At 40.3% G+C, this 23,833-nt stretch overlaps 1 protein-coding gene across 1 annotated transcript in view; it reads right to left on the minus strand.

The window, feature by feature from the left end:
- Positions 1–23,833, minus strand: part of LOC101856744 (eukaryotic translation initiation factor 5B) — a 114,064-nt gene that overhangs the window by 50,600 nt on the left and 39,631 nt on the right. The window contains exons 15-18 of the mRNA XM_005102443.3: positions 19,603–19,670; positions 14,613–14,754; positions 11,080–11,211; positions 1,199–1,381 (exon numbers count right to left, since the gene is read on the minus strand). Coding sequence (XP_005102500.2) covers positions 1,199–1,381; positions 11,080–11,211; positions 14,613–14,754; positions 19,603–19,670 — 525 coding nt within the window. The remainder of the gene's footprint in view (positions 1–1,198; positions 1,382–11,079; positions 11,212–14,612; positions 14,755–19,602; positions 19,671–23,833) is intronic.

A 23,833-nucleotide genomic window follows, 5' to 3' on the forward strand; every position in this document is an offset into this window, starting at 1 on the left:
GATAGAAGACAGACGATACACCAAAGCAAGTGTCGCCCATGTGCACCTGAGCGTAGATGTCCATGGGCGACAAATCGCCAGCGAAGGGGTTGCACCTTCTGCTGGCGGAGCAGTGGGTCTATTTATACCCCCCCTACCCACTGGGGGTATAATAGGGTTTGACACAATAACACAATAGAATTGGAATATGAATCCTCCATATAGATCTTGTAATCTAGGTCAATCTAGATCTAGATCTAGTAGAACAAGTGAATAGGAATAGGCCTTGAACAAAATGCGCATCCGAACAGAGGGACTCAGCTGAGTCTAATAATCTACGCACGTGATGAAATGCACTTTTACCAACATAAGCATATTATGAATTTGAATCCTCCATGGAGGTCTATAGTGATCTATATAAATTTAAATCTAGTAGAACAAGTGAGTAGGCCTTGAATGAATCCACATCTGAACAATCGGTCAACAGACGAAATTCAAAATGGCCGCTCGAGCATGAAACAAAGTAGATTCAATTTACGTTATTGTCCTTTTTTGTATTCATATTTCTACTCAGGTTCCAATATTTATGTCGGAAACGCCGACGTGGGCAGTCGGCACGAAAACAAAAGTGTAGACAAAGCCAACTGGAGAGAAAGGGGGCACTGGAAATTGGCCAGGCCTCGCACTTCGCACATCGACTAATACAGGTGGGCCTATAGCGATAGCATTGACCGGGTCGTGGGCCCCGTCGCGATTGTCGGATTTCATACAATTGTCAGCAAACATGCAGGTCTAATTAGGGAATCTGCATGGTAACTAAAATTAAAGAAAATCTTGAGTTTCTTGAACGACTACTAAGCACTGATATGATGCCCAAACTTCTGGTACGCCCACTTGTTTATGTGAAACTTACTTGCTAAAAGTAGAAAGCTGAACAAATACTGCAATGTACCTGGCAAAAAATTAAACTTACCTTATCAGGACAAGTAATAACAATTTGAAGAACAAAGGTTATTTTACAAGTCAATAACTAGACTTCCTTAACCTTTATTTCAACCTCAGCATCAATTCGGTAGTTTGGGCACCTTGATCAGTATAGTAGTAGAACAGGTAAAAACCTGAAAAATCGGTAAAAACTGGCAGCCCTGGTGTGTGAGTACATGCGTGTGTATATGTTTATGGGAGTGTGTGTGTGAGGTGTGGTTGTCATTGTACATACCTCCATGACAACAGCCTGCAAGTTGGTGCTGTACATGAGCCTCTTGGCCAGCATGGTCTGGCACAGCTCACAGATGAGGGCCACCAGGTTGCCCATGCCGTCCCCTGTGTGCGCTGAGGTGGGGATGAGGGATATGTACTCTTTGGGGTTCTTGTTCTCATAAAACAATGCAGCATTCAAGCCCTGAGGAGGGTTAAAAAAAATTGGATGAACACTCACTCAACAATGATGCGGATAACACATACGGGAGTCTTGCAAAGAGCGTGTGAAAGGAAAATCTGAACTGGAGGCAGAGTTCATTGGCTTATATCTTGACAACTTGAAGATCAGCCATCCTTGACTGGCAGGACTATGGCTGCTAGGTAAGCTTTCTAAAAAAAAAGTGTATGAACCTTTAAGACCAAAAACTTTCAGAAATATCGTACATATGTGAGGCATTGTGGTGAAATCAGGCGCATGTCAAAATAATGAACTCAAAGATAGAGGCTTTTTTCTGCTGGCTTGGCAAATTTTATTGAAATTTTTTTGGGGGGGCTCACCATCTTTTATGTTAATTTAAAAGAATATTTCTGTACGGATTTTACCAACAAACGTTGAGTAGAGGAATAAAAATTGTAAAGTTTTCAAGGACTCTCAAGCTATGGAAGTGACTAAACTTTGGCGGCCATTTTCTCTAATTTTACTTCTGAGACCAAGCGACCTTAACCCTCCTTCAACATAAATATCTCGACTTTTTTAAATTCAAGATTTAATAGTATTTTTTTTAAAATCCAAAGCAAGACAGACGAAGAGGCTTTGAGATATTATCAATAACTCCATATGCCTAAAAATTGATGAGTGCCTGATTCCACCGCGTCTTGACACGTGCCTATCAAATAAATGATAAATGTATTCATTTTTGTAAAGAGATTGCTGATTTGACACAGAAAGTCGGACAGGTATGTTTAAAAGCTTTTTACAAAGCTAATATTCTAGTCATTCATCCTAAAGGGATCCCTGCTACTGCTAAGGCATGAGCATACTCGTCAGAGTTAATTTACAAGTTAAGAGCATGGTAAACAACTTGCTCTACCAGAAAAATAGAATCTTTAGGCATTGAGCTTTCTTGGGACGAGAGAATTTGATATTTTTACCTCATTGGAGACAAAGAACCAGAAATAGTGAATTTCATGGAAAGAAAGAAAATAACAATCATGGGCTTGGGCTTGTCAGACATAAGGAAGAGAGGCAACCACAGCAAGCTGACTCATAAAGGCTACCTCCTGATCTGGAGCGGAACACCTGAAAATGAAGAGAGCCAAACATGATGTAGCTCTCATCATACACCAAGCCAAAATGGATACAAACTATGAAATCAACCAGATCTCAGAGAGAATTGTGAGCACACAACTCATAGAGGGTAGCATAACAACAACATACATTCAAACATACACTCCTTGTAACAACAGCTATACAGAGGAAGATAGACAACCATATTTCCAAGACCTGAGTGACCACATTAATACCATCAAGAACAAGAAAGATATATTTATCTTGGGAGATTTAAATGGGAGAGCTGGACAAAGAAGAACATCCTGGGAAGAGCACTTTGGACCCCACAGTGATTAAGATACAGACTGCAACAGCAATGGAGAAATGATACTAAACCTACGCGCTGAGCACGACATGAAGATTACAAACACATTTTTCCAACACAGACTTAGCCAAATCAATACCTGGTAAAGGTGGAATGACCTGAACCAGGCATCACAAATTGATTTCATCCTGATGCACAGAAAACAATGACATACAGCCAAAGATTCGAGAGCTGTTCCAATCTACAATATCGACATGAATCATAGACCTGTGATACTTACTCTAGTAGTAGTAGTATAGGGTTTTACAGCGCACGCAACTGCGTAAGGTCATATGAGCGCGCGAAACACAAGTTGTTTACTTTCGCAAAAGTTCACTGCACGATTGGTTAACTATTAAGACTTTAAAATGCTAAAATATTAAAATTCGGTGTAATGTATGTATGCAGTATAGGGTTTTACGGCGCTCGCAACTGCTAAGGTCATATGAGCGCGCGAAACACAAGTTGTTTACTTTCGCAAAAGTTCATTCCACGATTGGTTAACCAATTGACTTTAAAATGCTAAAATGTTAAAATATTAAAATTCAGTGTAAATATATTTGTGATTTTAAAAAACTCTTATAGGTAACAATAAAAATTTTAAATAGTACGTTTTCATTTTTCATTTTACAACTTGCCATAAAGGCCAATGGCCTTTGTAAAATTCAAAATTCTGCTGGGAACAACGACGGAAAAAATATCTAGCAATTTCTTGCATTTATAATATTTCCTTCGGATCTCTCCAAAGTCTAGACATTCGGTTGAGATGTGTCTAACGGTAAAATCTGTGTCGCATCCGACACAGAACGGCTTCTCATCTCCCTGTAGGAGGTATTTGTGGGTCAGGGCCGTGTGTCCGATGTGCAATCGAGTGAAAATGACTTCGTCTCTTCTGGAGAGGTCCGTAGGATTTCGCTGTTCTAGTTTGGGTTTTATAACATATAGTTTATTGTTTTTCTGTTGTTCCCAGTGGCTCTCCCACAGACTGGAGGTGTACTTTTTGACTTTATTTCTAAAGTCAGTCTGTGGGAGAGTGTTTGTCGTTGATCCCAGCAGAAGGGATCAAGCTTTCTTCGACAGGTCGTCTACCTGCTCGTTTCCTCAGATGCCCACATAGCTAGGTATCCATGCGAATATGATGTTTTTTCCTGTCTCTGATAGTGTGTAAATTTTCTGTTGCAGCCTAACTATTTTTGGGTGTAAGAGTGTGTAGTTTGTGAGTGAGGTGATGCAAGACAGAGAGTCAGAAAGGATTAGGAAAGATTTGTTTGGAGAATTGTCTACGGAGTTCAGTGCCATGACAATGGCAGTGGACCACGCAGAGAAAATGGAGGCTTCAGGATGGAGTCTCCTCTGGTGTGTACTGTTGGGACATAGGGCTACGGCGCCCACTTCATTGTCTTTTTTGGAGCCATCCGTGAAGATGAGCTCCGCACCAGGGTATTTATCTATTAGTTTTTTGTATTCTGCTTAAAAAGTTTTGGTGTGTGTGCTTTCTTTGTTGTGCGTGGTCAGCTGTATCGTATCGTATAGTATAAGGTTTTACGGCGCTCGCAACTGCTAAGGTCATATGAGCGCGCGAAACACAAGTTGTTCACCTCTGCGAAAGTTCACCTCACGACTGGCTAACTAATTTACTTTAAAATGTTAAAAAGTTAAAATATTTAAATTCGGTGTAAATACATTTGTGATCTAAAACAACTTTTAAGTAACAATAAAATTTTTAAATAATATCAAATTCACTCTACAACTCGCCATAAAGGCCAATGGCCTTTATAAAATTTAAAATTCTGCTGGGAACAACGACGGAAAAAATATCCTGCAATTTCTTGCATTTATAATATTTCCTTCGGATCTCTCCAAAGTCTAGACATTCTGTTAAAATGTGTCTAATGGTAAAATCTGTGTCGCATCCGACATAGAACGGCTTCTCATCTCCCTGTAGGAGGTATTTGTGGGTCAGGGACGTGTGTCCGATGCGCAATCGAGTAAAAATGACTTCGTCTCTTCTGGAGAGATCCGAAGGATTTCGCTGTTCTAGTTTGGGTTTAATTTCATATAATTTATTATTTTTCTGGTTTTCCCAGTGGCTCTCCCACAGACTGGAGGTGTACTTTTTGACTTTATTTCTAAAGTCAGTCTGTGGGAGAGTGTTTGTCGTTGATCCCAGCAGAAGGGATGAAGCTTTCTTCGCCAGGTCGTCTACCTGCTCGTTTCCTCGGATGCCCACATGGCTGGGTATCCATGCGAACATGATGTTTTTTCCTGTTTCGGATAGTGTATGGATTTTCTGTTGTAGCCTAACTATTTTTGGGTGTAAGAGTGTGTGGTTTGTGAGTGAGGTGATGCAAGACAGAGAGTCAGAAAGGATAAGGAAAGATTTGTTAGGAGAATTTTCTACAGAGTCCAGTGCCATGTCAATGGCAGTGGCCTCCGCAGTGAAAATGGAGGCTTCAGGATGGAGTCTCCTCTGGTGTGTATTGTTGGGAGATAGGGCTGCGGCGCCCACTTCATTGTCTTTTTTGGAGCCATCCGTGAAGATGAGCTCCGCACCAGGGTATTTATCTATTAGTTTTTTGTATTCTGCTTGAAAAGTCTGTGCTTTCTTTGTTGTGTGTGGTCAGCTGTAAATCTACTTTTGCCTGGGTGAGGTGCCACGGAGGGAGGTCGGGGAAAAGAATTTGTTGGATGTCTTGTTTGGAAAAGTGTAAGTTTTTGAGGTCCGCAAGGATTCTGAGGCCGAAAGGTTTGATGAGTTTTTCGTTGTTTTGGAATTTGTTTCTGGTTTCTGGATTTGTTTGAAAAATGCTGTTGTGCGCTGGATTTTCCGGTGTTGAGCTCTGTTTAACTGCGTATTGTAGTGAGAGTTGTGTGCGTCTGAGTGAGAGTGGTGGTATGTTGGCCTCGGCCTGGAGGCTCTCCACCGGAGAAGTGCGGAAAGCCCCCAGAGCGAGGCGGAGTCCTTGGTTTTGTATTGGATCTAGTATTTTTAAGACGTGTGGTTTTGACGATCCGTAGACTTGACAGCCGTAGTCAAGCCTGGACCGGACAAGGGAGATGTACAAGTGGAGAAGGTGTTTTGAGTCCCCGCCCCACTCCGGATGCGATAGAATTTTCAAAGCGTTTAACATTTTAAAAAATCCCTGTCAGAAATACTGAAAAACAGTTGTGGCACCAAACGAATAGGCGGAAACAAAGGCAGAACAACATGCGGAATGATGAAACCAAAGAAGCAATTCATATGAAAAAGAAGATATTCAAGAAATGGCAGAAGTCAAAGACCGAACAAGACTATTGACCATCAATGATTTATTTATAGAGGCACCAGCCATCCATGTCCAGGTGCTGTTTTAGCCAAAATAAAATCCAGGAAAGCAAGAAGAGAGACCAAAAGAATAATCAAAACTGCTAAAGAAAATGAATGGAGAATATATGGCGAGAAACTGACCAAAATCTGCAAGGAAAACCCTAGAGAGTCTTATAAAAGTGTGAACAGCATGCACGTAAGGAAAGACCCATACAACCCAACATGCACTATAATGATAAAGAGAGTAATGCCATTCTCAGCAAGCATGCCATTAAGAAAAGATGGGAAAATTACTTCCAAGAACTATTCAACCCAGACACTTGCCACTGACAACAAGAAGAGTTCCAACCATATGGAGAGCATACAGAGTCATCTATACTTCTCTGTGAAATCGAAAAGGCACTCAAAACCAGCCCCAAGAACAAAGCCTCAGGACCAGATGACATCACAGTGGAAGCCATAAGAGCTTGGGGAAACACAGGCGTACTGTGGCTGAGGCAAATTTTCCTGGGAGCAAAGGAAATGCCCAGAAGACTGGCACAAAGCCATAGTGATCCCATTATGGATAAAGAAAGGCAACAAACAGGACTACATAACGTACAGAGGCATCTCTTTATTAAGTCACGCAGGGAAAATATACACAAAGATCACTAGAACAGCAGATAAGACCTATTGTAGAGAGAAATCAGAGCAAAGCTCAGTTTGGATTCCGAAAGGGAAGAGAATGCACGGATGCTGTATTCGCATTTAAGACAGATATGCGAAAAAACAATCGAACACAAAAAAGAATACAACATCGTCTTTATAGACTAAGAGAAGGCTTTTGACAGAGTAAACCATGCAAAACTCTGGAAGACACTCGAAAAGTATGGTGTCAGAGGACAATTGTTAGATAATGTCAGAGCTCTATACACCAACAGAAGAAGCTCAGTAAGAACAAAGGAAGGCAATACAGACTGGTTAAAAGTAAGATCTGAAGTACGACAGGGATGCGTTCTATCTCCCCTCCTGTTTATAATATATATGGACACAATAACGCAAGATGCAAACCAAAGCCCAGAAAGCATAAATGAACATCCATTCGCAGACAATCAATATCTTATTTATCCAAACCAACAAAGCCTCCAAAATCACACTACCGAACTGAACAGAAAATAAAAAACAGAAGTTATAAAAGTGAGCCGAAACCGTAGTCCCCTGAACATCCATGTCAATAGTAAATAGCTGAAACAGGTGAAGGAGTTTAAATATCTTGGCAGTACTTTTTCTGAAAACGGGTCCAAAGACAGAGAAATAGAAATGCTAACTCAAAAGGCCAACGCTGTCACCTACCATCTTGCACCCCCCCTATCTCATCCAAACATCTCCATGTACACAAAGTGACAGCTTTTCACCTCAATATTCATATCAACATTATACTACCAGTGCCAGACCTGGACAGTAAGTAAAACCCATGAAAGCAAAATCACAGCATGGGAAAATTAAATGTCTCGGCAAAACCCTTAACATCACAAGACGAGACAGGTAGAGAAATGAAGAAGTAAGAGCAGCTACCGGCATTGAGTCCTGCCTGCATTACATAGAAAGACAGAGAATAAAATGGTTTGGCAACCTGTTATGCATGTCACCTGGCCAGCCTGCCTCGAGAGCCTATCACACCAAGCACTCAGGCTATAAAGGAAGAGGAAGACTATGCAAAAGGTGGATCGAGGGTGTCAACGAAACCCTGAGAAAACATAACATAACAACTGAAAGAGCTGTGGAGCTGGCTTACCATAGAAAACTGTATCTCCCCTCAACGCTTAACGGCAACAGAGGATGAAAAAGTAAAAGTAAAGTAACAATTTTTTATGCCCTAACATAGGGGGACTCATGACCTCCTCTCCCCAACCTGGGGTAGGGTTGTAAAGAATGGAATTTGATTTTACATTTGGGTCCCCTGATGTGGTGCTGGCATATATTGTTCTAATCGTCAGAATGGTAAAGTAAAACATAATCTTACATAAATTCTTACCACAATTTTAGCACTTGCGGGCAACAGAAAAAGTTTACTTTATTTGGCAGAAAATTTGCATAAAAAAGCAGAATCATTTCATGTCTCAAATCAGTAAAGGAAAGCCATTAGGGACAAAGCCTTTTTCTTCTCATTATTCATCTTTAAATGGACATCCCAGTCTGTCCTGCGAAGTCTGCTATTTGCCGCAAGTGCTCCAGGCTCCCACAGAGTTTTGGGGCTCTTTGCCATGGGTTTGGTCAATACTTTTTCCTAGGTGCTTCATGCATTGGGCAGTCTTGTGGTGTATAATTTACTGTTTGGCTGGCAACATTGCTCTGAGTTGCTGATCCTATGCTAGACCTGCATGTGAGCCTCAACCAGATTGTCTGAAAATTTTGCGCACCCCCCCCCCCAAAAAAAAAAAGCCTTTGTGGGTGTCATAAGGAAGGACATCAGGGTAACGAGCGACCACCCCAAAAAAACACAATAAAGAAGAGACCTAACCCTAACCCTACCCCCAAAAAGAACCTGCAACGGGCCTCATGTAAAAAGGCCAAAACAAGTCTTAAATGGAAAAAAAAAAATTAAATTAAAAAACCACACTCCAAAACAAACAAGGAGCATATAGATCTAGATTCTAGATCTATATGGCTTACATCTACATTGCTATAGGGTTTGATACAATAACACAATAGAATTGAAATATAATGAATCCTCCATATAGATCTATATATCTAGATCTAGTAATCTAAATAAATCTAGATCTAGACTAGATCTAGATCTTGTAGAACAAGTGAATAGGAATAGGCCTTGAACTCGAAATCCGCATCCGATTCCGAACAGAGGGACTCAGCTGAGTCTAGATTCTAGATCTAGAATCTAGATCTAGATTCTAGAACTAATCTAGAGATCTAAATAAATAAATAATTCATGCACCTGATGAATTGCTTATTTTTACCAATATTAATATTACAGCACAACCTATGATAGGGTTTGACACAATAGAATTGGAATATGAATCCTCCATTGAGGTCTATAATGATCTACATAAATCTAAATCTAGATCTAGATCTAGATTCTATTAGAACAAGAGAGTCGGACTTGATGAATGAATCCACACGATCTGAACAATTGAATTAGTCAACAAACGAAATTAAAAATGGCCGCTCGAGCACGAAACTGAAAGTACAGTCGAACCTGGCCTAACGGCCACCTTTATAAGACGACCACCTGTACAAACGGCCACTTACCATTTCCCCCCTTGCGTTTTTTTCTATATAATTTAACTGTGTAAAACGGGCACCTGTCCAACGCGGCCACAAAAATTTAACACACAACCCCTATAATACTAAGCAATAACACCTGTCTAAGACGGTCACCTTAGTCAATCCATTACGTTTTGTCATAAATTGTGCATTGGCCCCTGGCGTTGTGGGCGAGCCGTCATAATTCAATCACCTGTCGTTGTTGTTAGGTAGTCCCTCCAACCGATCATGTTGCGTTGGCCCCTCCCACTGTTGACCAATAGCTACCAATTTTCAGCTGCAGGTGAGTTAGCGTGTGATCCCTCATAACCCATAAGCCCCGCCCAGAACTCATACACAAATCGTAAGTGAGATGAGTGGTTACTGTTTACCCAGTCTGTAACAAAGTAACAAAGGACGTCAACATGAACTTGTTACAGAAGCGTCCCTCGTTCTCCGAGTGGTGGCGACCCATGTGTTTGTTTTAACATGGCACTCGGTCTTCCTTGTCAGATACATTTCGTTTTATTGTCACTATTGTGCAAAATCAGCGACAAAATAAAAATTACAAACGAAATACAAACCAACAGCAACAACACCAACAAAGACAACAACAATGGGGCTACTTTCGATTGGGGCCTCAGATGGGAATGGTTTGTTTTCTTTATCTTGATCAGTCCTGCCTAAGACGGCCACCTGTCTTATGCGGCCACTTTTCTCCTTGACAATGGGTGGCCGTCTTACACAGGTTTGACTGTAGATAATTTAGGTTCCTTTTTCGTATTCGCATTTCTACTTAGGTTCCGACAATACACGTCGGCCAGGCCTCGCACTACGCACATTGACTGATACAGGCGGGCTTAGCGATGGCATCGGCCGGTTCGCGGGTTGGGTCGCGATTGTCGGATTTCAGACGATTGTCGGCAAACATGCAGGTCTACTATGCTTTGTGTACAGATAGTATACTTCAGTTGGTTATGGCTTATTCTGAGTCTGAATAAAACAACCTGCTAAACAAGAGAGAGGACAGTAGGGGTCAGCCTGATCATTGTGTGGAAGCTGTTCCTTCCACTTTACTAAGAGCTCCATTCTAATGATGATTTTAGCCTCCCAATAATTTCTCCTTGGTCTCAGGCTGCCTCGATCGAGACCCTTTTTTTGCCGCAGAAAGGAATCTGAAATTTTGTTTGAAGTTTTTCTTGTTTTTGGCACAGTAATTTATATCAGTTGAAAGGGGAGTAAAATCTTTAAAGAAAGCCCAAGCTAAAAACACTGCAAGTTTTTCAAGTTCAATGTGACATCAAGCTTGCTTGCTATCACATCTCAAAGTCAAGAAAGTCAGTCCATACCCTTTGATTATATATTTTTTAAGCAAATCAGTATCACAAAAATCCCCTTAAGATAGACAAAATGTATTAAAAAGTTGTTTTTAAACAGATTTTCATAATTCAAAACGTATTGCAAACCTGCACAGTTGTGTTTTTCACATAAATAATTTTGACTGCAGACGATTAGAAAATCATCAGGCTTTCCTATTTCTTTAAGGGAACAAAATAAGTAACCAACATCACTTCCACCAGAAATAGTCTCAGCAATACAATATGGTTGGCCTGGGTCTAAAAATAAAGTCTTCGGCATTTAATTTTCTAACAGAGTTTATAGTATACACTATCAAACTACACAATATTTGTAACAAAAGTAGACAATGGTGATACTGACCTCTTCAGCCAGCTGTAGTATGACCTGCCTGGACCTCTCATCAAATTCTGACTTGGTGTGTGATGACTGCTTCTTGATGGTGTTCATAACATCTGCTTGGGGCTGAGGCTTCCACTGATACAGTCTGTCAACCTAAGAGTGAAGGGAATATTGGTCATACTCCTTGGTGGTGCCTGATAGGTCAGAGCAACTGTTTCACTTTTTCAAGATCCCACCAACAGTCCTAACCCCATAACATCCAGGTGTGTAGAGAAAATGAAACTTTTACAAAATACTTTTTTCTACAAAGATCCTGATTTGACAAGGTAATACAGTCGAACCTGACATGATGGCCACCTATACAAACAGCAACTTTCCATCCCCCCCTCGAGTTTTTTTCTATATACAGTCGAACCTGCCATGACGGCCACCTATATAATACACCTGTACAAACGGCCACTTTCCCCCCCCCCCCCCCCTGCCTTTTTTCTATATAATTTAACTGGGTAAAACGGTCACCTGTCCAATGCAGCTGCGGCCACCTTATTTTATCAACACGCTGTCAAATTTACCTGCCTCAGACGGCCAGGCGTGGTCACTCGTTGCCCTAGTCTTTGTCATAAATTTTGAATGGACCCCTGACGCTGTAGACGGACCGTCATAATACATTCACATCTCGTTATTGTTAGTCCCTCAAATGAATGTTTACCCAAGTTGACCAATGGGTAACAATAAATTTTTAACTGCTGGTGAAGGAAGCGTGTGATCCGTCATAACCTTTAAGCCCTGCCCACAACTCATACACAAATCGTATGTGAGGTGACTGGTCACTGTTTTGTTAACCTTATAATCTGTAACAAAATAACAATGGGCTTTGACGTGAACTTGCAACAGAAGCGTCACTCGTTCTCCGAGTGGTAGCCACCTGTGTGTTTGTTTTACCATAGTACTCAGTCTTCATCGTTTTACATATTTCGTTTAGTTTACCCTTGCATAAAATTAGCAACAAGAAAAAAGCTAACCAAAGAAAAAAACAGCAAAAAAAACAACCTTCTTTCACCCCCCCCCCCCCCCCTCTTTTCAAAAGAAAACAAAAACCCTTTTGAATTAGCCTTTTGGCAGTCCAAAGCCTGGGATTAGCTCCAGTTTGGATCTCCGAGGAGAATGATTTGCTTTCTTCATATTTATCACTCCTACCTAAGACGGCCACCTATGTTATACGCCTACTTTTATCCTTGACAATGGGTGGCCGTGTTACACAGGTTCGACTGTATTAGCACTACGTGAAACAATTACCTGTTCAACACGGCTCTGGCCAATATATTCCATCAACCAACACCCCACCCCACAAAACCTGTCTAAGATGGCCATGCAAATCTCTCATCACCTGACGCTTTATCAGAAATTACATACCAGTCTGGGTCAATGCGGATGAGCCATCATGATCCATACACCGGTTGTCATTGTTAGCCCCTCCAATGAATGAACCTTCTACTGTTTACCCAAGTTGACCAATTGATAACAATAAATTTTCAGCGGCTGGTGAGGGAGGCATGTGATCCGCCAAAATCTAAAAGCCCCTCCCACAACTCATAAGTGAGCAGTTGCTCTGTTTACCCATCCGTAACAATGGACATCAATACAAACTTGCGGTAAAAGTGTGGCTCGTTCCCTGAGTGGTGGTGACCCATTTTTACCATGGCACTTAGTCTTCCTCGTCTGAAACATTCGTTATGTTTTTATCTCGCACAAAATCATAATCAACCCCTTGAGCACTTGCCACCAGTAAACCCGAGACGAGTGAAACTGCCCGTATGCCTAGCCACCGGTACACTGGTGAGCCAGACCTTATCTCCAACCCGGCCAGCCTGGGACAAAATGCACATTGAAAACTGTGTTTACTACACAGAATGCTATTGATTATATTGAAAGTCTTTCTGAATTAGATGATGGTAATGACGAAGACTACCCTCAGTGGGATATGAAAACGGATTCTGATGATCTTATGGATGTTAGTAATATATCATTCAGGACCTCAGGCAGAGGGGCATGATAGCCTCAGGAGGTCAGGGCTCAAAAGGTTAAAAGAAAATCAGACTAACAACAACAAAAATGTCACGAAAACCTTCCTATCCCCTCCCCCTTTTCAAAAGAAAAAAAAAAACCCCAAACATTTTTGTTATAAATTTTACATAGATATAGATTGACACACTAAGAAGTTAAACCTGTCTTGTCCTATTCGATTTTTATTTGCAGACTTGACCCTTCTTAAAAAGTATTAAAACTATGCTGCGCAAAATTTTGTGCAAGGGTAAAGTGAACGAAATATGTAAAACGATGAAGACCGAGTGCCATGGTAAAACAAACACACCGGTGGCCACCACTCGGAGAATGAGCGACGCTTCTGTCGCAAATTCATGTTAAAGCCTTACATCCACCAGTCCTAAGCCTGCAACCACCTCCAGTGAGACCTCAGAAGGAAATGGTTTGTTTTTTTCATTTTGATCAGTCCTGCAAGACGGCCATCTGTCTTATATGGCCACTTTTCTCCTCAAGAATGCGGGCCGTCTTACACAGTTTCCACTGCATTTGCTAAAATCCTGCTTTTAGGGGACCAAGAAAGACACCGTGTGAGTCCCACCTTTACTTGAAAAGTAGGTCTGTTCATCTTTCTTTTTTGAGGGCAAACCAGTTAATTATTTTGCTGTTGTCAATCTCCAGATCCATAAGAATAGATGGACACACTAAGAAGTTAAACCTGTCTTGTCCTATTCAATTTCTATTTGTAGACTTGACCCTTCTTAAGAAGTACTAAAACTATGCTGTACCTCTGTGGTGGTTGATAGTGTTGTCAAAATGATGTCTAACACTAACAGTCTCCCCAAAAACCTCAGTTAGATCAAGGCCAGCTATGCTTCTAAGCCAAGGGTGTCAAACTCAATTACTTTTTTATTAAGGGGCCAAAGTCAAATTACACTTTGTAAGTTGCAGGTCCAACTGGATAAACACTCACTGAGCAGTGGAAAACAAAACCTTTATTTTAAATAATAACGTGAATTGCAGCTGAAAAAAGTTACAATAACAAATCAAAGCTCTTCTGCCCATTTATCAGAGCAGGATGTTTGGTATTTATTTGGCAACAAATTCGTTTACGACTGGAGTAAGGTTCTGTGTTGTGGAGATTCTCTGTGTAAGGTTTGTGTTGTGAAAAACTTCTAGTTCTATTTGACTGTGAATTTGTTTTGAAAATGTTTTAATGACTCTGAAAGTGTTCAATTGTTTTGAAAACTGTCCTTTAAAGTTGCGGTTTAAGGAGCAACTGTACCAAGGGCTTTGGAAACAAGCATGGCTGGCCAATTGATAGATAATAATCATTTGGAGAACAATCCTAGGAACCTTAAAAGCCATTTTTCTGAAAACATGGTATCCACACCTACCCAACAATATCAACCTGCACTCGTTCCCACAAAATTTGTGATGGGAACAGGTAAAAACCTTTAATCAGAGCTAGGAAATTAATTTTTAAAATATATTAAAAAGCTTGATGCCTCCACCTTATTGAGCGCTACAACAAAGGGCGTCTTCCTGTCTTTCAGCAAGTTGATGGACTCAATGGTCTGTGGCTCCAGCCCATGCATAATGTCAATAACCAGGATTGCAATGTCGCACAATGATGTTCCACGGACACGTAAGTTGCTGAAAAACAGGAGGAAACAGCACATATAAGACATTTGCTTGCATCGACTCACTAGACAGTGTACTATTTAAAAAAAGATAAGCTCTGTGGGTGTTGAGCTTCATATGTAAATTAGAGTTGTGCGCTTTCGATTCTGCTATTCAACATTCAGTAATTTTGCACTAACTATTCAAAGCTATTTGAAACGTGGCAGTCATTACAATATGTGCGATTTTAAAAAATAATAGATTTTGTCTCATTTTTTCTCAGCCTGAAGTAAAATTAAACCACGACATAACATTAAACTACTCACTGAGGTTAATTCAACATTAAGCTGTAATGGAAAATTACGGCACAGAGTGATAAATGGAGCCAGCAGGAGTTAATAGTCACACTACTAATAACTCAAGGCACCATTGCTTCGAAGTACAGAAAAAGACCATCAGAATCAAGGGCGTTACGAGCACAATTTTGTAAATTTGAAAAAAAATCGTAAAGATTCCACCAAACTCATAATATTGGGCAGCCCTGGGAACGTGATGGACCTCAAATAAGTTGAAGCAAAGCAAGCTTTGAACTTATAATACTCAAAACAAAACAATGAATCAATAGACAGCTTTATGTTGCTGTCGTAGCTACAAAATTCTACAACATTGTCATAAAATCCACTAACCCTGCATGTTTTTCCTCATTCAATTTGAGTTCAGTACACTACACAAATAGATGGAAACAACAGAAAAGAGCAACACCTTATTTCAATCTACATAATGTATTTCACCTCAGAATTAAAACCTTATCGTCATCAGGAAGCGCATCATGTGGCGTCGGTGGTCAGGCTCTCGGACTCGCAACCGTAAGGGCGTGGGTTTGAATCCCGTCAGGGACCCGACGTTGTGTCCTTGGGAAAGGCACTTTACACGAATTTTCCTCACTTCACCCAGGTGGGAATAGGTACCCGGCTATAGACAGCGAAAGATCTTATCTGTTAGTGTTTGAGCGCTTAATCGGCTGCTTGCACTGTATGCTTCCCGGGAAGCTGAGAATGTTTCGGAGTGTTCTATGGTCTGCTGGGGTAATAATATAGTGTAAAGCACATAGAGCCTGCTGTTGAGCGGGGATATGCGCTATACAAATGCTATTTATTATTATCAGGTAAAACAATTAGAAGTTTTCTTTTAACCCTGAGTTTTTCACCACCTTTTCCCAGAGTTTTTTCCATAGTCACCTAAGCCTAGCACACCTTGCCTCATTATAATCCCTGTAGAACTGTAGTTGTCAATGACAACACATAAGTGTTCCATATTAAACTGAAGGAAAGTAAATACACAATAAGATGAAATAAACTTTTAGGAAGAAAACAATTTACAGGCCTATTTAGCCCTGGTACTGGTTCACCACTAGAACTGACACCTGATTTTTTATTTACACGTGATTCTAGTTCCACATCATTCTCACCACTCAAGCTAGAGTCCTCACTATCATCTTAAAAACGATAGCTACTCAATTCTTCAAGTTGAATTACTTATAGCAAATGAGATGCCTCATCTACAGTCAGTTTACATCTACCATCCATAATGGCCAACAACCCTTTTCTGAAAACAATGTAACACGATATGACTTAAACAAAGGGGAAAAACCACTTTAAAAACAAAATCTAAACTTGCCTTCAAATTACAAAGCCTTGGTTGGAACTTAAATTAGAAATACTTCCAAAAAACAAGAAAAAACATGCTCTACATGAAACAAAACAGTATTCACTAGTATCTGTCGCTCCCAGCATCTGATGGGGAACAGGGTCACTACTGCCTAGTGGGTTTTAACCCTTTTGTGACAGCTCCTGTACACAGTATATTCAACATTGAATGTCAAGATGCCGTCTTTCCGTACAATGTACATCCTAAAATCAGCCCTCCGAGATTTTTCGCCCTTGTCCGAGAAGGCTAGGTGTAAATCTTTCCTACCAGAAGATCAGGGGTGTGGCAGAAAGACAGCTGTAAGGAGTCAAGGAGTAGCAGTAGAAAGGCTGCAGAAAGAGTCTGGAGCCCAGAGGAGGGGGCAAAGGAGGTGAAGGGGTGGGGGCAGAAAGAGGAGATGAGAGCAGACGACAGAATATTGCTAGAGAGTAGGAAAGGAGGTGAAAGGAGACAATTTTAGAGAAGAAAATTTTTCGGTCGCAACCCGGATTCGAACCCGGGACCTTTGAATGAGAGGCCAACACCTTAACCTCAAGGCCACGAGAGCCCCCAAACCAGGTCCAATTAGGGGCACCTGACCACTACATCTAGCGCTACTCTTTGTTCCTGGAGATCCAAAACTGCTTATTGAAGCATGAACTGACCCTGTGTCATGAGAGGTTAAGGAGTTAACTCTTTGCGCCCTGAATTTTTTTGCACAGACTCGTCATTAAGCCAGAATTAATTTTCTCAGAAGCACCTATTACAACAGGGTATCTTGCTCAAATTGATTCTGCTACCATATTTTTTCAATGAAAGTATATACATTTGATACCGCTGGAGGGGTAATTGAATGAGCTATCATACTAGATGGGCTGCATGGTTCTTTGGGTTATTATGTAAAAGCAATTATGCAATAAAGACGGATAATAACTGAAAAATATGAAATTGACTAGTTGGATGAGTTTTGTCCAGCTTACTGTCACCATTACCCATGAAATACAGATTGAAACTCAACAGAAATGTTTGTATATATGTATATCACCTTAGTTAATAGTGGCAATACTACACAAGTAGTGTAATGGGCAAGAAAGGTCATCCACTTCACAAAGCACTTCATAACAAGAGAGGCAGAATCAAAAGAGGAAAGTCTTGGATGGCGGAAGCAGAGGATTACCTCAGAAAAATCTGTGTACTGGAAGTCAATCACTTGGCGAAGAATGGGAACAGGTGGCGGGAGAATACAGGAACCTCACCAAGGTCAAAATAAGCATAGGTAGAGACAGAGGAAATGTTGCGGCTTCCATCAACGAGAGTGATATCAACGAGATTGTTGACAAAAACTCAAAAGCAGGGGGTCCTGTAATTTATACAGATGGCTAAGTGAAAAGAAATAGCCAGTGAAGTGGATGGGGATTTGTTGCATTCATCAACAATAAAATCCTCCACAGTACATCTGGAGCCTGCAGCACAGCTACATCAAGCATGCGAATGGAAATTAAAGCAATCACGAAAGCACTTGAATGGATGACCCAAGATCGCCCCCACACAACCCATGCTGTTCTCATCAAAGATTCCATATGTACCCTCAGAAGGATAGAAAAAGGTTTCCTGAGACCAGAATGGATTCAACTGATCAAAGCAACGCCAATACGATCGCTCACATAGATTTTCTGCCCTGGCCATGCAGGCGTTAAGGGAAATGAAAAAGCCGACAGACTGGCTGGTGAGGCCACCTTAGTTGACAGCACAGTTCAACCAGACTAGGTCCAGATCCTGAAAAATCTCTCTCGCCACCTGATTGTAGAGGAAGAAAAGGAGGCAGAAGCCAGTACTGCTGTGGAGAGTATGGTTTTGGAAATACAAAAAAAGGAAGCGGGAAATCTGGCATCCTTGCAGGAAAGAACAGAAGAATATTAAAACTAGATATGCACTGGCACAATCAGTAGAAAGACCTTCAGCGACATTTTGGAGAGAGCAACTGAGCATCACTGGATATGTCCAGAATGAAGGGATGTTGCTTCCTGAAACAATGAACAATAGATCTAAAGCTTTGTTAACACTGCTAGCACTAGATCTAGACTTTGGGTGAAAGGGTATCGATTTAACGACCCTATCATCACTATTAGGTTTTTTAACACTTTCCACCAACGCAGCGAGCAGGATACAGATGCGGTACATGCCATATCACACCGCGCCGATCGGCGTCCTTGGGGGGAAAAAGGGACCGCTTCTTACCGTCACCAATTGGCGTCCCGTGGGGGCAAAGTGATAAGAGGTGAGACCTCAAAGTTTAACATCAGTCGCCGAAAGGACCAAGCCAAACTGAAAATTCGGGTAAAAAGCCTTTCCAAGGACACAACATTGGACCGAGCTGATGTTTGAACCCCCGAACCCACAATCTCACCACTACGGGTCCCTAGACTTTGGGAGCAGGTTATATATAAATGGTTGATCCACCTACTATCCCTGATAGAGTACTATGCCCACTCAAAGTCTGGTCAGTTTCATCACCGTTGTCAGTATTGCCACTGCTATTCTCATTGTTGGAAATTACTAATGAAGTCTAAGACAGCGTCGCCGACAATGTAATCATATAGAAAAGCTTATATCAGTCATGTCAACGAGCTAAAAGTTTTACTGGTTTTCCTTTAGCATGAACTGTTGCCCAAGACCATTGTTGCCATTGGAAACAAACAGGCTTACTTTATATCGATCGACACTTCAGACTAAAGAAAAACATGCAAAATTCAATTTAAAAAGCCGACCATTAACTGAACTAGCAGTGAAGTTTGCGGTCTTGACACAAATACATTTGGAAGCCGCAAAATACTGCTGGAAATAGCAGTCGAAACCACTTAATAAAACCATACGAAAAACGACTCTGTCGTTTCTCCGCAGAAACCACGTTCAGCCAGCGACGTTTGAGTCTTCTCTCCGGGAGAATGGGTCAATATACACATATCCCAATCAGATCAGACATTTCTGTAAGAGGCTGGTAGCTTGTCACTCGAGAGTCCACACATTTGGCTCCAAATGACCTCCGAAACAACACTGTCCGGTTGCAACAACTCCCATCCTTTTTCAGGGGTGCTCAATTTTTCATCACACACACACACTGCACACACACACACACACCCATTCACCCACTCATATAGGAAAAGGTACAAAAACAATACACAAACATTGACTTACCTGAAAGACTCATGGCCAGGGGTATCTATGATCAAGAGACCTGGTAAGTTAAGATCCTGTTTTGTAAACTGGGAAAATAAAATCAAACAAATCATCAAAAGATTATCTACTTTGTTTAAAGGTATATGGGCATTCTCCTGAAAAATTTGATACAAATATCATAAATAACTTTGCGGGTGGTTGGCGGGTGCTCTGGTGTGGTCTGCTTCCTCTTTCCTATGAAACATCTATCGTCCTTATCTCCCCTTCTTCTTTTTTATGTTTGTTACTCTCTTGTAACATCTCTAATCTTCTGGCGCTCATATGACCTTATGCAGTTGCGAGCGCCGTAAAACCTCTACTAAAACAAACAAATAAATAACTTTCCTAGTCTGGGCATAAAGTATCCATAGAACTGTAGAGAAAGCTTGACCAGTGTGCCTTTTTGGGGGATAAAAATTCAGTATACATAAGGTATGAAAAAGTAACATTCACCAGAGACTATTTTCATAAGATTTCTCTTAGAATTGTTTATGCTTGCAATAAATCTAGTACTAGCAGTTGCACCATTTCATACTGAAGCTTAAGTATTGACCTTAGAAGGAATTTTCAGAACAATAAATGAATTCATGACCCATATATTTAACTCCTATTGGCCAAAACGCCATACTTTGTGTAATTTCCGTTTACCCTTGTCCGTCAGAATGACACAGATTGTTATTTTCATCTCCTCACATTAGAATCACATTTTCATCCAGTCCTCCAATTCTATTTTATAATATTGGTCAAATTAAAAAATAGATACCGCTAGCCACGTGATTCAACTGCCAAAGTGAAAAAAATTTCAAAAAATGTAGTACAGTTTTTAATATACACCTTATGTTAAAATCCCGAGTCTGAAAGATTACTGCAAAGTGTTATAATCCTTCAGTAAATCAATCGCCTATATCACACCAGTCCCCAATTTCCACGTTATTCAACCGCCCAAGTGGCATTTTGCAGCCCAGTGGCTAATGGGCTGTTGAATCACGCAGATTCAGCGGCTTGTTGGGGTGTTCACCTGTTGCGTAGGCGGCGCCACCCACACCGCTGTGGACTTTGTCAAAATAGACTGGAGGGTAACATCAAAACAAAGTGCTGCCTTTGCTAACTTCGACTCAGATCGAACCCTACCGATAGCCAGAAGACTTTGTAAAGGCAGTTTGCATAATCTATCTGTAGGTACGGCATTTGTCTATTCCTTGCAAGACAGCAACCCTCATGGAAAGTAAGTATGAATGACTTTGTCACAAAATTTTAGCGATGTATGGTTAAGATAGCAAATAAGAATTAAGACCTAAATTACCAATCTGCTTTACCACTATAAGATTCTTTGGTGAAAAGTGAAAGCCCCTCTACGAAAGGGATGAGCCCAGTTCTATGGCATGACAGCGATCAAACAGTTTTCATATCGTTTGTTGAGTGAAAGAAAAAGTGGACAAAGTGCTGAATTTCATCCAAATAGAAATTTGAACTGGACCTATGTTTTTGTCCAGAAACAAATTAGTGGCTGCTTCAAAAAATATATTTAAGAGTCTTCATGCCTTGGTGCCTCATACTTGGGGCTTTTTAGCTGGTATGGGAGGCAGCTGAAAATGAGTTTTGTCATGGTTGTCTGAAATGTTACAAGCTGGCAAGGACAAAGGAACATGGATTTGTCCTGGTAACATTTTTAACAATACATTGACTATCAATTCTGAGAAGGTGTTAAAAAGTTCACAATAAAGTCTCATTTACTTTTACTTGAATGTCTTCCCTATTTCTTAGTATTCACCCAATAATCATGTAAAAGCCTTGCACTACCTGCTCACGCAACATACCAATTGAAAGCTAAATAAATTATGCATAATCTGACAGATCAATTTTTAATCTACGATAAAAGTCGTCAGAGTTATGATCACTCAAAATTAATCTTTCAAAATCATGCTTGGCAAAATCCTTTGAAATCAAAGAAACATAAAAGTGTGTTTGCGCTTATATTCGAGTGTTTTTTAACATTGGTGGAATGGACATGAATTGCATATAAAAAAATAGAGAATACTGTTGTCTCTGAAATGAAAAATGATTTATAACGACACTTTAATACAAATCAGAAAATTTAGCAGTCACAAATACCACGCAAAATGTGGACTTAAGGTTAAATGTGCTTGTGAGTATTTTGTTTACGAGCTTTTGGTTTCGTGTAGAGCACTAACCTTTTTTGAGCTTGGCCTGCATTAGTGCATTTGTTAAGATTTTGGACATAATCATCTGTCAATGAGGAACAGAGACTGCAAAAATGTCATGCTTTGGGGTGGTCTGGCTTGTGAGAATCACGGGACGGCTTTGTTTAGATGACTACATCGCGCAAGTGATGGAATGTCATGTCATTATTTTTGTAATGGTGTCATTCAAGTTCACATCTTTATGCATGACAAAGCACCTTCTCATTGGGCCAACGCCTTCAAACAGTTAGTGGAAAAGCAAATTATACCAAAGACGGAGTGGTTATCAGTAAAAAGCCCTGATATGAATCTAACAGATATGTGGAGCTCCATGAAACAGCAGCTTAAGAAACGCAACTTTGTTCCCTGTTTAGACGCTTTGATTTTAGCTCTCTGTGACATTTGGGATGAAATGACAAATTATTATGTCCAAAGTTTAACACAGTCCTCATTCAAATGGTTTCTCTTCTACCCAAAACCAATATACCTTTTGTAGAATACAAATGAGCACACGTAATGTTAAGTCTAAGTTTTGCATGGTATTTGTGACGGCTCAGTTTTCCAATCTGTTACAAACTATCATAATAATATATTGTTTATTACACACATAAAAATGTTCCATTCCTTTGATATGCAATAAATGTCTATTCCAACAATGTTAATACATTCCAATACAAGTGCAAACACACTTTCACATTTCTTTGGTTTCAAAGAATTTTGCCAAGCATGATTTTTTAAGGTCAGTTCTGAATGACCATATCTCGGGAAACTCTTACCATAGTTGAATAATTAATGTGTCAGATGATGCAGAATTTATTCAAGAAGATAGGGTGAATCATTGTCAAGTTTTTTTTGGACGCCACTGCATAAAATCAAAGGAGTATCTTACTAGGTATTTCAGTTTTCGGAGGTTTTGAAGATTATTTCCTAAAAGACTAATTTACATTTGTGTGAATAAGCAATAAATAAAAAAAGACACAATTCTTTCCCAGTCTGCTTTTGTTATTTTCATAATTTAACAATATTATTTTATCCCATTACTCTAGTCTAATATTATTTAGGTTTTCAAAGAAGCCAAACAAGCTCTTCCACCAGCTCCATGGGTATCACAACCAGACAGGCCAAAGATGTTTGGCCGAAATCTAAAAGTTGATGCCTATGGTATCAGTTTTCAGGAGAATTGCACAATTCTAAATGCGGTAAGAGACAACTTTTTGCGTATATTTCTAATGAAGTCTTACACATTACGTGACAGACACATAACAAGTTTTGCAAGAAGAACTATTTTTTGTTGAAAATAAACCCATTTCCCTTGGTGTCAGTTATTTCATTTCTTTCTTCACAAAGAATGAACCAAATGCACATATCGCATGCTGTTTCACGAAAGGATACTTTGTGCAACAAAAGAAAAGTCCAGACTTTTATCAATACAGTTGAACCTGCTCTACCGACCACCTGTCTAAGACAGTGACTAGTACAAACGAACAACTCCCACTTTACCCCTTGCATTTTTTTCGATATTATAATGACCATGTCCAAGAAGCCACCTATCTAAGATAACCAATTTCTCCATGACAGGCCTGCCAAATTTTGAAAATGCAAAATAGGGAAAAACAACACGGCGCTGTGTGCCAGGTCATATTCCTGTCACACTCAGATTCATACAAGACCACAAAAAACCGTGGCCCAATATTGAGCTATCCGCCAACGCAAGTCTCACAAATAATACAGAAGATCTCCGTATTTATGGCCAACGAGGCAACACCGAGTTAGGATCAAGTAAAAGTAGTGCACAAGTTCTGTTGCCAGGTTTACTTGAGCAATATATGAAGCCGAACCGTCAAACAGTGAAGGACTCATATCTGGATATTTTAGTAACACTAAGTTCCAGTATCGTCGCTTTCATTTGTCATTTTCGCGCAAATAATTGCAATAATATTGTAACATAGCGCGGCTCCGAAATTGGGAAATCAAAACTGTTATCAGGAAGTTGCAAGCAGTGCATCTCA

Source organism: Aplysia californica, unplaced genomic scaffold, assembly GCF_000002075.1.
Source record: "Aplysia californica isolate F4 #8 unplaced genomic scaffold, AplCal3.0 scaffold00325, whole genome shotgun sequence".
NCBI lineage: Eukaryota > Metazoa > Mollusca > Gastropoda > Aplysiida > Aplysiidae > Aplysia > Aplysia californica.